This window comes from Euleptes europaea, unplaced genomic scaffold (assembly GCF_029931775.1).
Source record: "Euleptes europaea isolate rEulEur1 unplaced genomic scaffold, rEulEur1.hap1 scaffold_361, whole genome shotgun sequence".
In the NCBI taxonomy this organism is placed as follows: Eukaryota; Metazoa; Chordata; class Lepidosauria; order Squamata; family Sphaerodactylidae; genus Euleptes; species Euleptes europaea.
In genome coordinates, this window is record NW_026612309.1 from 219 (window position 1) to 14,080 (window position 13,862).

A 13,862-nucleotide genomic window follows, 5' to 3' on the forward strand; every position below is an offset into this window, starting at 1 on the left:
CACTGCTTGCTGAGCCCTAACAGTGTGTTAATGTCCTTGCCTGGAACCCCAAGAGGTCACTTGGATCATTTGGGCAAAGAACAGGCCCTGGCCTGCCCAATAGACTTCAGGGCACTGTCTTGAGAATGCAGTGAGACAGCTCTATGTAATGTGTCCCTAAGGCCTTTAGAAGAAAGGTGAATACGCAGAAGGGCCATGGCTCAGTGGCAGAGCATTTGCTTGGCATGCAGAAGGTCCCAGGTTCAATCCCTGGCATCTCCAGTTAAAGGGACCAGGCAATCAGGTGATGGGAAAGACCTCTCTGCCTGAGACCTGGGAGAGCTGCTGCCGGTCTGAGTAGACCAAACTGACTTTGATGGACCAAGGGTCTGATTCAGTATAAGGCAGCTTCATGTATTCATGTGTTCAAGATTTTCCTTCCAAGCAAAGGGATTTATTTAGCATGGGACTGTGAAGTGAGTAATATGCTATCCAGTATAAAGTAATTTCTGTGTCTCATGACCTTTGTTATGAGGCAGCTAGCTTCCTAATACTGGGCATTAAAAAAAACCTTCCATTAATATTGAAACTGTGTTCTTATTTTAGATATTTTGGATTTCATAATGGCCTCATCCATCACTGAATCAGCTGCAAAATTTGCCCTACGCTTTTACCAGAAGTTGAGCCAGGATAAACCCTCTGAAAACCTCTTGTTTTCTCCTCTAAATCTTTCTGCTGCCCTGAGCCTTCTCTTGTATGGTGCTAGGAGCAGCACGGCACAGGAATTAGAAAAGGTAATGCTCATTAAGCTCTGATATCAATATGCTGCCAGTACAGCATATCACATTGTATCTTGCTGAAAAGGTACTGTCCTTTTCATTTTCATCTTTCATTTGTGCCATGGCATAAAAAATGTAGCTTCTTGTTGCAGATATATATAACAAGAAAAATATATAGACATTGTGAATTGGAAAGATGGGGTTGAAACTAGAAATCAAGGTGTGTGGACCACTGAGCGCCATAGCACGTCGATATGAAACCAACGTCCATAATAGGTCTATATGATTTATTAATGAAAACTCTCCAAAATTCCATGTTAGGTGCTTCATTGGGAGACAGAGGGAGTCCCCGAAACACCAAGCTGTCGTCTTCAAGCTGTCCCAAGCCGTGAACAAGAAGAAAGCATAAGGAAAAGCCGTAGCCAGTCCCCACCCCCTGATGGCCCGTTGGCCCCTTATTTTGAACCGTCATCTTCACCGTGCCCTCAGCAGGTATGAACACAAGAGCATAAGAGGATTATTGCTGTCTCAGACCAGGGGGCCCGTCTAGTCCAGCATCACATTTTCCACAGTGACCAACCGGATGCCCTTCGGTGCTCCCAGTAGGAGACAGAGGCAAAAGCCTTCCCTTGTTGTTGCCCCACCCGTGCAACTGGTATTCACACTTCTTTGAACATGGAAATCTTATGGAGCCATTGTAGCTAATATCCCCCCCTAAATCTGTCTAATCCCCTTTTAAAGAACATCTAAGGCAGTGTCCATGACTACTCCAGTATGGCATCCTAAACACAAACTGCAGATGATAAATGAGATGTTCAATGCATATGTTTTAGTCTCTGTGCTTAAGATGATGCTAACAGAACAGCAGCACCCGGATTGGACAACTCTGCGGCTGGGGGATGAGTGTGTTCGAAAGTGGAATGTACACATAAAGCATTCAGGTTTTCAAAGATCCTTTGACATTAACGCTTTCATTGCAACACATGAGTAATACAGTAATACAGCACACAGAGGGTAGCAACAGTGAGGTCGAGTCCAGGGACAGATATGTGACTGCCACACTGAAATGTATTATTAAACAGAAAAGACAGCATTTGTTCATGGGATATGTTCTTGCCTCTCACGACAATAATTTTGTCTTGCTAAGCCATATTTCATTGCTGTGCAGTGTTCTTATGAAGGGTACAGGCATACGGGCTTGTGGGTGACCTTAGGCAGGCTACTGAGCTTTCAGCAACATTTTGAGGAGAGTAATAATATCTTATTACGGAGATAATGTATATAAAGCCCTATGAACATGCTGAAGCCAGGTACAAATGGTAAATATCTATTTTTTTATTATTTTAGCAGGAGTAGTAGTAACAGCAGTAGTAATAGAAGCAGAAATAGTAGTATCTGGAACAGTACTGTTCCTATTACTACTAGCAGTAATAATAAGAGGAGTAGTACAAGCAATTATAGCAAAATAGCAGTAGAAATAATAGTACTAGAAGTAGTACTAGAAGGAGCAGTAGTAATCTAAGTAATATTAGAAGTAGTTGCAGTCTTCCAATGGAAAGAGTCAAATCATAAATGTCTGTACAGTAGCACTTTTTTTAATCTAAAAGTCTTTTGTGGTCAAAATTCTCTTGTTTAGACAAACAAACCAAAGTAGCAAATGGTGACTTTCCTGAAGATTCAAAACTTTGATGATTTAGACATTAGCCATCTCCTGCTGCTAGGATATCTCAGTAGCTTCATCGCGGAAGCCCCCCCTTTGCAGCTGGATGCCCAAGAAGCCCAACGTAATTCACATAATTTTATCTCAGTGAAGAAAAAAAAAGAATTGTATTTTGCAGTACCGAACTTCTTGTTTTATTATTAGAATGTTCCTGAGTATGAATGTGAGAAGCCTGAAGGCAACCATACTGAATTCCATAAAATCCTTGCCTACCTCAATAAAGCCACCACAAAGTACGAGCTAAGCTTTGCCAATCGTTTCTATGGAGATGACTCCATTGCTTTCAACCAGGTAGGTTGCACTTAGATATTCTCCCTTTCCAAATATGTTGCAAGTACATTAGCGAAATAATTTGATTTTTCAGATGAACTTGTCCTACAGTTGCCTTTGTCTATAGATTACTAGACAGTGTTGTTGTTTTTTGCCATCAAGTCACATCTGACTTATGGTGACCCCCAGTGAGGTTTTCAAGGCAAGAGACATTCAGAGGTGGTTTGTCACTGCTTGCCTCCGCATCACAACCCTGATATTTCTTGGAGGTCTCCTATCCAAATACCTGTTAGGGTCTGCTTAGCTCCTGAGATCTGATGAGATCAGGATGGCCTGGGCTATCCAAGTCAGGGTGCTAGACAGTATAAGTATCCATAAACCAAGCAATGTTGGATCTTTATATTAGGATTATTGTATATATCACAAAAGGGTTGCACAGGGGTAGGATGTACTTATTTCTTTCAGTGATCCTTTTCAGCCTACTAGCTCTTTACTACATGCAGAGTAGCAGTGAATAACAGAGTCGCATGCCTTAACAATGCCATAACAACATCTAAAAGAATTGACTTACCGTACTTGAATTCCGCTCTTACTTGCTTTCATAGCTTCATTTATGCATAGGCTAAGTAAGCTACAGTTTAGGGCCTCAGAGTGAATGGCTCTGAATTACCATTTGGTTTTTGGTAATGCTCTGGGACTTTTTAATCCTGACACAGTTGAGGTCCTCAGTATGTCTTAATTAGGATTTGCTTAATTTTTGTATAACATACTCTGTGCTATGATTACTTGATTTTGATGTTTTCATGGTTATCATTAGGGGTGTGCATATTGATGCACCATTTAAAAAACAACAACAAAAACAAAATACCTCTTTGGTATTTCTTTGGGGTGGGGGGTTTAGCAGCAAAAAAAACATTGGTGGCAATAAATGGGAGCCCAAAAAGTAGACCCCAAATATTGCCAAATTTATTTGGGGCAGCGAGGAACTGAAAGGCTGGGGGGGGGGGCCTCGCTCTGAGCCCCCTGCCTTTCGATTCCTCGCCCGGGTGGGGGTGGGTGGGCGGGAAGCACAGATTTGGTAGAAATCCCCCCTGCCCAGATTCTCCGGAGCGGGGTGGATTTTGGGTTTGGTATTTTTCTGGTTCAGGTTTATTAACCTAAAAATTTCCATTAAAAATCCAGGTTTTCCAGATTTATCAAAAATTTCCAGGTTTGATAAACCCAAACCCAAAATATAGCAAAAATAATTGGTGCATGCCCGTAGTTCTAGTTACAGCTGTATATAGCCTTACAGCTAAATGTTTCAGGTGTTCTTAAAGAGAGGAAAACAAAACTCTAATGTATGCCATGAGAAATTAATTTATCTATATATCATTTTAAAGTCTTCTTCTCTTCCCACATGCAGCAATTTGTGTTCTGTGCACTGAAGCTGTTCCTGACCCAAGTAAGCAATGTTGACTTTCAAAATGCTCCAGAAGAATTCAGGAAGATTATAAACGCATGGGTTGAAGTCCAAACACATGGTATGAACAAATCTCCTTTCAGCTGCTCATCCGTGAGTTGACTTTAAAAAATCACAGTTACCTTGCAGTTGAAAACCTCTGGTCTCACTAATCTGTTCTGTATTTTTTATGGCTATACTTCCTCCCTGGCCCTGCTAGTTCATCCCTCAGACTTGTACAACACAAACAAATGGTGATCGAGGAAACTCCAGTAAGCCATGCTTCCTCTTTTCACATAACCTGTGCATTGTGCAAAGCATGGGGCCTCCTTATATGCAATGAGATCTACAAACTCACCACAGGGAAAATGCACACTGTACATAGGGTTGCCAGACCCCTGACGGTGGGCGAGGGATCCCCCACTTTGTGCCTCCCCCCCCCCACCACAGTGCCATCCGGCTGGCTGGTGGAGGTCTTACCAGGCTTAAAATGAGGCCAAGGCCTTGGCATCCTCTGCGTGATGACATCACTTCTGGAAGTGATGTCATCACACAGGCAACGACAGGGGAGATGCAACACTCTATGGTAAAAACAGCTCCTACCGTAGAGTTTTTGTCCAAATACCAGAGTGTCTCCCTCATCGTTGCTGACATGACATCATCATGCAGGAGACGTTGAGTCCAAGGTCTCATTTTGAGTATGGTAATGTTTCCCCTCCCCTGCTGATGGCTAGGAGGAACCTGGTAACCCTAACTGTACACAAAGCATGAACCATGGAAGGCACGAGTCTCTTCTATTTCCTTTGTCACCCCCAGAATGTAATGTCGAAAAATTCCCTGAGATGCAAAGGCTGATGTTTTCTTCTCTGATCATTTCACACAAGCTAGCTTGGAGCTTACAGCAAAACAAAATGAACATACATTTCTTTTAAGGCAAAATTCAGAATCTCCTACGCAAGGAAAACATCACTTCCCTAACTCAGCTGCTCCACGTGAATGCCCTGTACTTCAAAGGACAGTGGGATGTACAGTTTGACAAGTGGCGCACCAGAAAAAGCCCCTTTCATGTGACTGAGGTAGGTTCAACTAATATATTTGCATGTTGCATTTGCTTCCGCTATGTGATAGGAGCCCTTCACACAGTAAGCAGATCCCCCAGTCCCGTGGCATCTGGGAGGGTCACCTGGCACGAGTCCTCTCTGCTGGCCTTCTGCAGTCAGTCTCGGCCTCCCCAAAGCCTCCTCAGAATGGGTCAAGGAGGGAGTTCAGCTTCCCTCTTGTCCTCCGTTGCCCAGGCAAGAATGCTTCCTCTGCACACCGGAAGTCTCTCCCAGCATCTTTCTCCCTGTCTGATGTAGCACCTCCTCTTAAATGGGTTGGGCTTGACCCCTCTCATCCTCCTGTGCCCAATCACCTCCCTCCTCAACTAGTGACCAGTCAATTAGTCAGGCTGAGGGACCTCCAGACTTAAAGCCCCGCCCTCTGCCTGGCCGAGCCCGTCGCCCCTGCAGCCACCCAACCACAGGTCCAGCTGTTCAGCTCCTGACCTCCAGCATCCCCCACCCCTCCCCCACCACCTGGTACAGGGACTGGGAACGTCCTGCACCAGGCTTTGGCCCCTCCTTCCCTTCTCCCCCTGAGTCGTGGCCCTGCCCCTGCCCCGGCCCGGAACCCTGCCCCCAATCTTCCCGGCTTCCTCCACCAGCTCTGGGCTGCGTGCTGACCCACCTTCTCACAACAGCGCTTCAGGAGCCGCTGCCCTTGGCGGGTGAAAACACGGCACTAAACTGCTCCTGGGTTCTCTTTGAGACCCAGCAGTGGGCAACGGGTACACTGTGCTCCTAGCCCTGTCAGCTGGGGCCGTCGTGGGTTTCCTCCACTGTGGGGCTGCAGCTCTTGGGGTGCGTGTGATGGAGTCTGGGAAATGCCAGGTCTCCAGACAGCATTGTTCATTGGATGTCTTATACTGTATGAATGCATTTTTATTCTGTAATTTGCTTTCAGTCTTAGTGGGAAAGGTGGCTATAAATAAAGCAAATAAACTTGCAGCCTCTTTATGAGCACTGCCAAATAGAAGCATTGATTTGGTTGTGAGGAGTTCATTAAACTCAGTGATGTAATGAAGCAATTCATCCTTAGATCAGAAGCCAAAGACACTTACCAAAGCGACCCTTTCTACTCCAGTACAAAACCGGCCTACATCTTCTCAGGATATTCTGCACTACTGCATAGGATTATGGGATTTATCATACAGCTGTGACTGTTGTTAACCTTGTGTAGCACAGTGACAGAAGAATTCTTCTTTTAACCCACGTGTGTGTGTGTGTGTGTGTGTGTGTGTGTATGTGTGTGTGTGTGTGTGTGAGAGAGAGAGAGAGAGAGAGAGAGAGAGAGAGAGAGAGAGAGAGGCTGACCCCATCCCCTGCTGGTCACCATGTTCTGATCAAGACATCTGCAGAAAGCCCCTGTGAACTGACAACCATAATGCCTGGAGAAGGAGATTTGGGCTCGGCCAGTTCACATGATTCCCTTCCCACTCATTGATTTGGAGCTGATGGGTTGTCTGAACATCCCTTAAGAATGTTATCTATGTGCTAGAACATCTCTGGTTCAATATGTGCCTTAGATATGACGGCACTGGACAGCATTAGAGAAGTCACTTTCTCTCAACTTCAGTTCCATTTGCATTGCAATAGGGGACTATGAATACTGAGCTACTTTACAGGGTTCTGGTACAAAGTTCTGAAATAATGGGTGAGAAGTACTTTGTGCACTAGTTTTAAAGTGCTGTGAAATCTTATTATTTTATCTACAATAGAGAATATTTTGGCTCACAATCCCTTGTGCAATAGAGAATCCACTTTATGAGTGTTTTGTAAGACTCTCTGTGTTGGTAATTTTATGTTGTTAAGTTTATTCTAAACATCCTGTTCATTGGTGCACTAAAGCTAGGGTAAGTAAAAGTAAGATTCACCCCTTTTTGACAATACATATCTATTCATTTGCCCTGACCTGGATGGCCCAGGCTAGCCTGATCTCGTCAGATCTCAGAAGCTAAGCAGGGTCAGCCCTGGTTAGTTTTTGGATGGGAGACCACCAAGGAATACCAGGGTTGCTGTGCAGAGGAAGGCACTGGCAAACCACCTCTGTTAGTCTCTTGCCATGAAAACCCCAAAAGGGGTCGCCATAAGTCGGCTGCAACTTGAAGGCACTTTACACACACATCTATTCATTTATTTGTGTGTGTGTTAAGTGCCGTCAAGTCGTTTCTGACTCATGGCAACCCTATGAATCAATGTCCTCCAAAGTGTCCTATCCTTAACAGCCTTGCTCAGATCTTGCAAATTGAGGGCCGTGGCTTCCTTTATAGAAGCAATCCATCTCTTGTTGGGTCTTCCTCTTTTCCTGCTGCCTTCAACTTTTCCTAGCATGATTGCCTTTTCCAGTGACTTTTGTCTTCTCATAATATGTCCAAAGTATGACAGCCTCAGTTTAGTCATTTTAGCTTCTAGGGTCAGTTCAGGCTTGATTTGATCTATAATCCACTGAATTGTGTTTTTTTTGGCAGTCCGAGGTATCCGTAACACTCTCCTCCAACACCACATTTCAAAGGAGTCTACTTTCTTCCTGTCAGCTTTCTTCATTGTTCAGCTTTCACACCCATACATAGTAAGGGGAGTACAATGGCATGAATTAACCTAACCTTGGTGGCCAGTGACCCATTCTTACACTTCAGAATCTTTTCTAGCTCCTTCATGGCTGCCCTAAAACATTTTAACCCTGTCTTTCCTCCCAATTAAGGCCTTTGAGGTTGAGAGCAGCCATTAAGCTGCCTTGCTGCTATAGCACCCAGCTGCCCCCTCCCAGGGCAGAGGGCACGTGGGCACCTGCCTCACCAACGCCTTCCCAAATTAGGATATCATCTAAATAAATGATAACCCCCTTAAACAATAAATCGTGCAAGATCTCGTTAATCAGTTGCATGAAGCACGACGGAGCTCCAGACAACCCGAACAGCATCACCATAAATTCAAACAGTCCATAACAACATGAGAAGGCTGTTTTCACCTCATCCCCCTCCTTTATCCGGACCCGGTAATAAGCTTCCGCCAGGTCCAGTTTCAAGAACACCCTGCCTTCTTGGAGTTGACTTAGAAGGTCAGAGATGAGGGGGATGGGGTAAGCGTTTCTTTCAGTGACAGCGTTAAGCCCTCTATAGTCCACACACAACCTGAGGTCCAATGTTCCCTTCTTCACGAAGAAACATGGTGAAGAAAACGCGGCCTTGGAAGATTGTATGAACCCCCGGGCTAAGTTCTTATCAAGGAACTCTCGTAACACAGTCTTTTCTTGGGGGCTCATGGGATATACCCGGGCTTTGGAGGGTTTTATGTCCTTAGTCAATTCGATGGCACAGTCCGTAGTGCGGTGAGGGGGTAGTAAATCACAGTCCTTCCCCTCAAAAATGCCCGTGAAATCTCTATACTCCGGGGGCAGTGTCGTGGGTTCTGCCGCCGTGGCACTCTCCCCCCTCCCTCGGGCAGGTCTTCCCTGCAATGTCACTCGCATTGGGGGGAATCAAACACCACCTGGCGCTGCATCCAGTCGATGCTCGTATTGTGCCCCGCCAGCCAGTTACTCCCAAGGACCACCGGGTAAGCGATTCGAGGGGCTACCGTAAGGCTGATCTGTTCCCAGTGGTTCCCCACCCCCAACCACACTGGGCAGGAACGTAAATGGATGGGGGTCCCTTGCAGATCGCTCCCATCCATTTGACGGAAACGCAGGGGCTGGTCTAACTCAAGCGCCCCCACCTGTAAGCGGTTAAATACCTCCTGGTCTATTAAAGTCCGGGAGCACCCTGAGTCCAGTATTGCTACTACTGCAATGGGATCCCCCCCTTGGGGATTCCGTAACACCACGGGTAGTAGGAGAGTGTCCCCCTGATCACTCACCCAGGTCGGAACCGGGTTGGTTTCCTTTAAGGTAGCCCTCTGTGTCGGTTCGCTCACAGAAAGCCCTCCTCGTTTTTTGCCGGCGACGAGTCCCTGGAACAGCAGTGATGGTCGCAGGGAGCAGGCGCCGGGTCTGCGAGCAGAGCAGTAGTCCCGTGCAGGGTGGTCGTCCCCTCCGCTTTCCTCTGGTCCGAAATCCAGGTCGCTCTGCCAGCGGTCGGTTCCGTAGATCAGTTTGGACTTTCGCTGCAAAGTGCCCCACTTTCCCGCAACGCAGGCAGGCCCCGTCCTTGAAGCGGTGCGCTCTTTCTTCCGAGAACCTACTCCGGTTCCCTTCGTCACGGTGGGACTCCGTCACGGCGCCCCCCTTGGAAGGGCCCCGGGGGGGTTCTTTCGCTGGGCGATCCTTTGCAAACTGAAGCATCAACTTACGGGTCTTTACTTGCGCCGCCAGCTGGATCCATTCATCAATCGTCCCCGGGTTGCCCAGGGTCAGAAAGCCGTCCAACACTTCCCACCGCAGTCCTTCACGGAAATGTTGGACCTTGGTGGCTTCGCTCCACTCTCGTATTTTACAAAAGAGGGACTGGAACTCTTGGGCATACTCCATGACAGAGCGGGCCCCCTGCCGTAGCCTGCACATGGCAATTTTGGCCCTCTCCCCCCAGTGGGGGTCCTCAAAACTGCATTGCAAGGCTACCAAAAACGTGCTCAGCGAGCTCAGGATCCCGGGTTTGGATTCTGTCGCTGTTACCACCCACTCTACTGCCTCCTTCTCCAGCAGGCTGATGGCGTACCGGACCCGGGGTTCTTCTGAAGGAAAAGTTTCTCCCTGGTCCTTCATGAATCTTGACAGCTGGAGCAAGAAGTGGGGCAGCTGGGCGCAGGACCCATCAAAAGAGACCTTCAGGTCCCGGGTCACAGTCCGCTTGGGCAGAACGGGTGGGGGTGTCTCCGCGCCGATGGGCGATTGAAGTCCTCTCACTGCCCCCAGCAGCGCTGTCATGCAGACTTCTCAGTTGCGCCTGGAGATCCTGGTTTTGAAGGGTCAGGGCGCGGTTCTGCTCCCGTAGCAGTGCTTCTTCTTCTCTGGGGTAGGGGGCAGAGGTGCTGGAGCATGGATGGTTGAGGAGCCATCCCACTGGTCTACCGTCACCCATTCTTGGCTTGGCTCTTCTCCCTCTTCATATAAGTCGATCAGTGGTCCCCGATGCAGACGGTCGAGGCCGGGATCCGTTGCCAGCCACCAGACAACCCTCCTGAAAGTGCCGTTGGTCTCCTCCATACCCCTTAATTCAGCGTGCGTTGGTAGAGAGGTCCATGCTGGCTCTCTGGTAGACACAAATGGGTGCCGTCCCGGGGCTGCTTCTTCCCGGCTCTCCCCATGGAAAGGGGTCGCTACCTGCCGATCTTCCTAGCAGAGCAGCTTGTACGTCCGGCATGGTTTGTCGAATAGAGGAGACATCTTTTTCAGGCACAAACGAATAGAAAATAAAAAAGATGGATTCTAGCCTACTGTCAGGCTTCAGCAACACGTTGCATTCCTGGTATAAGGGACTTCACTCCAGACGATGCAGCGAGTTAAAAAGTTTTATTCAGAAAGTCAGCAAGTTCAGCAAGTCATAGAAACTTAAGGCTAGAATACAGCCATGGGGCAATATCGGTACATATATAGGGTAAATACAATGGGGTTGATTAGGTTTTAGAAACAAAGAAACAATACAGAAGTTAACTACCGGTAAAGACTTAAGACAAAACATACAGGAAATAAATGTGTGCATTAACTGGCTGATCTTCCCGAGTTCCCGGCTTTGTTTTGAGGGACCTGGTATCAGAGCAGCAATTTCTCGGGTGGGTCTCCATAGAGGTGCAGATCTTGGGCAGGAGACCGGGTGCAAACGGGGGGGGGGGGAAACAGAGTGCACAAAAACTCCATTTTGTCCGTGGGGGAAACCATCTTGTTTGTATCCGGGGTCGACAGAGAGCCTAGCTGACAGGTTGCCAGGTCCCCTCTGGCCACACGTGGGGGATGGGGGGTAGGATTACTAGATCCAGGTTGGGAAATTCCTAGGGATTTGGGGATGGAACTGAGGGGGGCAGGGACCTCAGGGGGGTACCATGTCATAGAGTCCACCCTCCAAAGCATCCATTTTATCTAGGGGAACTGATCTCTATAATCTGGAGATGAGCTGTGATTCCAGGGGATCCCTAGGTTTTCCTCTGGCTATTTCTCCTTTTCAAGTAAAGATGGTCCTGAACAGGGGGCTGTCAGCAGTTGTGGAAACAACATCAAACTCATGAATGAATTCAGGAGGTCAATCATAATTAGTATTTTAATTTCTTCACATCAGTTTCCTTCTTAACTTAACATGATTTCTTCCCCTGGCTGCTAAACAATACCATCTTGATTGATTCTTTGATTCACGGTTTCTTACAGATGACCTATAATACTGTGGACCTGATGCACCACAAAGGCCAGTATAAGACAGGCACAATTGAATTATGCGACATGCATGTTCAGGTGCTTGAAATCCCCTACAAAGATAACGAACTGAGTATGTTCATACTCTTACCAGATGACTGGAGTTCAGAAGGCCTTCAACAGGTAAAGGCACTGTGTCCGCAGGTTTATGATTCTGAACATATTCCCATGAATTCCTAAGAACACAAAAAGAGCCCAAAGGTTAATATAATCAATTCAATTCAATTCAAAAACCTTTATTGGCATAACAAATCGTACAAGGTATTCCAGAATTTGACAAATAATAAAAACATCAATATCGAAATCTGTAGCAATAGATATGAATAAAATGAGGTATGCCGGAGTACAGTGAATATAAGGTATATATAGAAAACGAGTGTCTACAAGTAACCGGAATAGCAGCTATTATATTTTTGTTTGATTTTTATCATTAGAGCTTGCTTCAAAAACATGGCTACTATTTCTGTAGTTTCTGGATCATACCCGTTCAGTAAAAGTCTAAACAAAGAGTGGGGGGAAGAGTTCCTATCCAAAATTGATGGCATTAAAAATTTAGTTCGTAGGTCCGCTAGCATTTCACATTCCAATAAAATATGATAAATGGAGTCTCTGATTCAAGCCACAGCCACAAATTCTCTTTTCCAATCTAATCTAATATACTGTTCCAACACTAGCCAGACAGATGTTTTCAGAAAGTGGTAAGCAGGGGCCGAGAGTGTGTGACTGGCCCAAGGTCACCCAGCAAGCTTCCATGGCGCTAGTGAGGATTTGAATCTGGGTTTCCCAGGTCTAGTCCTACGCCTTAACCACTACACCACGCTGGCTTGTACTCCCTGAGAATTGCAACATGTTCTGTGCAAAGAGGTGTGTGCTGTTCAAATTAGACTTCTGTAGAGACTTTTTCAAACATTACAGTAAAAGGTACTGGGCCCCCACAAATTATGTGTAATGGGAACTCCCAAGCCCATTATCTTTCTAATATTGGTGGGTACTGGGAGGATCACGGGTAGTGTGCATTCCTGTTATGCATATTTGGTGGGCTCCCAATAAACGTTATTGCAATGTCTGAAAAGCTGTTAGGGAAACCGGACATAAAATGTTACTTCAGTTTTTTCATTAGTATACAAAAATTAAGATATTTAATTTCAATCTGCTGTATAAGAGTCGTACTTCCACTGTGTAATCAGGCACTAAAATCCAGTAATAAGCATGAAGAATAGGCCTTTGCTCATAGGCCTTCTGTTATCAGTAGGGTTGCCAACTCTGGGTTAAGAAATACCTGGAGATTTTGGGGGTGGAGCCTGAGGAGGACGGGAGGGACTTCAATGGGACATAATGCCATAGAATTCACCTTCCAAAGTGGCCATTTTTTCCAGGTGAATTGATCTCTGTTGACTGGAGATCAGGTGTAATCCCAGGAGATCTCCAGCTACCACCTCGTTGTCACCAAAATGAATGAGGTCTGTTCTATTAAAGTACATCTTTGTATTACTGATTTAAAAATCAGAATGAGTTTTCCCACACATCTAATGGGAGGAAAAGTTGGGTTGTTGTTTTTTACTAACTTGCCACAGTTTTAATTCTGTCTTACGTTGGTCCCAAAGCTAGAGGAAGAACTTACCTATGAGAAAGTAACAGAGTGGGTCTGTCAAAAGCAACTTAAATTGGAAGAGGTGGAAGTGGCCATTCCCAAGATCAAGATGGAGAAGAACATTCTAACCGCCAAATTATTGGAAGCTCTGGATGTGACTCAAGTGTTGGATCCCAAGATGGCTGATTTAACTGGAATAACGTTGACAGAAGATGTGGCGTTGAGTGAGATTGTCCACAGCGCTTCTCTGGAAGTTGATGAAGAGGGTGGTGAAGAACCACGTTGCCAGATAGACAGGCATCTGAGACGCCGACCGTGTGCGCAATTTGTGGCTGACCATCCTTTCCTTTTCTTTGTGTTGCACAATTGCTCGGGCAGCATCCTGCTCCTTGGCAGATTTGTTAAACCTGAAAGGAGGTGTGGCTTCCATTAACAATCCAGGAATCATGAAGACAAGAAGAAAATATGTTTGCAAAATTAATTCCTCCCTTTTCTTTCTAATAGTTACAGAGGTATCGCACTTAAAGATGGTTAATGTCATTCCTCCTGTGAACAAGAAATTAGGATGAAAAACAGCAGCCATAATTTCCGTGTCATTTTTCTACAGTTTTTTCCTGCTTCTTGGTGGAAAAAAATCCCATTCCC

General features: G+C 46.1%; 1 protein-coding gene across 1 annotated transcript; it reads left to right on the forward strand.

The window, feature by feature from the left end:
• Positions 1-602: 602 nt before the first annotated feature.
• On the forward strand, positions 603-13,650 carry LOC130493148 (leukocyte elastase inhibitor-like). Its single transcript, XM_056866869.1, has 7 exons — positions 603-778; positions 1,145-1,250; positions 2,623-2,769; positions 4,154-4,271; positions 5,123-5,265; positions 11,582-11,749; positions 13,231-13,650. The coding sequence occupies exons 1-7, from the start codon at positions 603-605 to the stop codon at positions 13,648-13,650; spliced, it is 1,278 nt and encodes a 425-aa protein (XP_056722847.1).
• Positions 13,651-13,862: the final 212 nt, after the last annotated feature.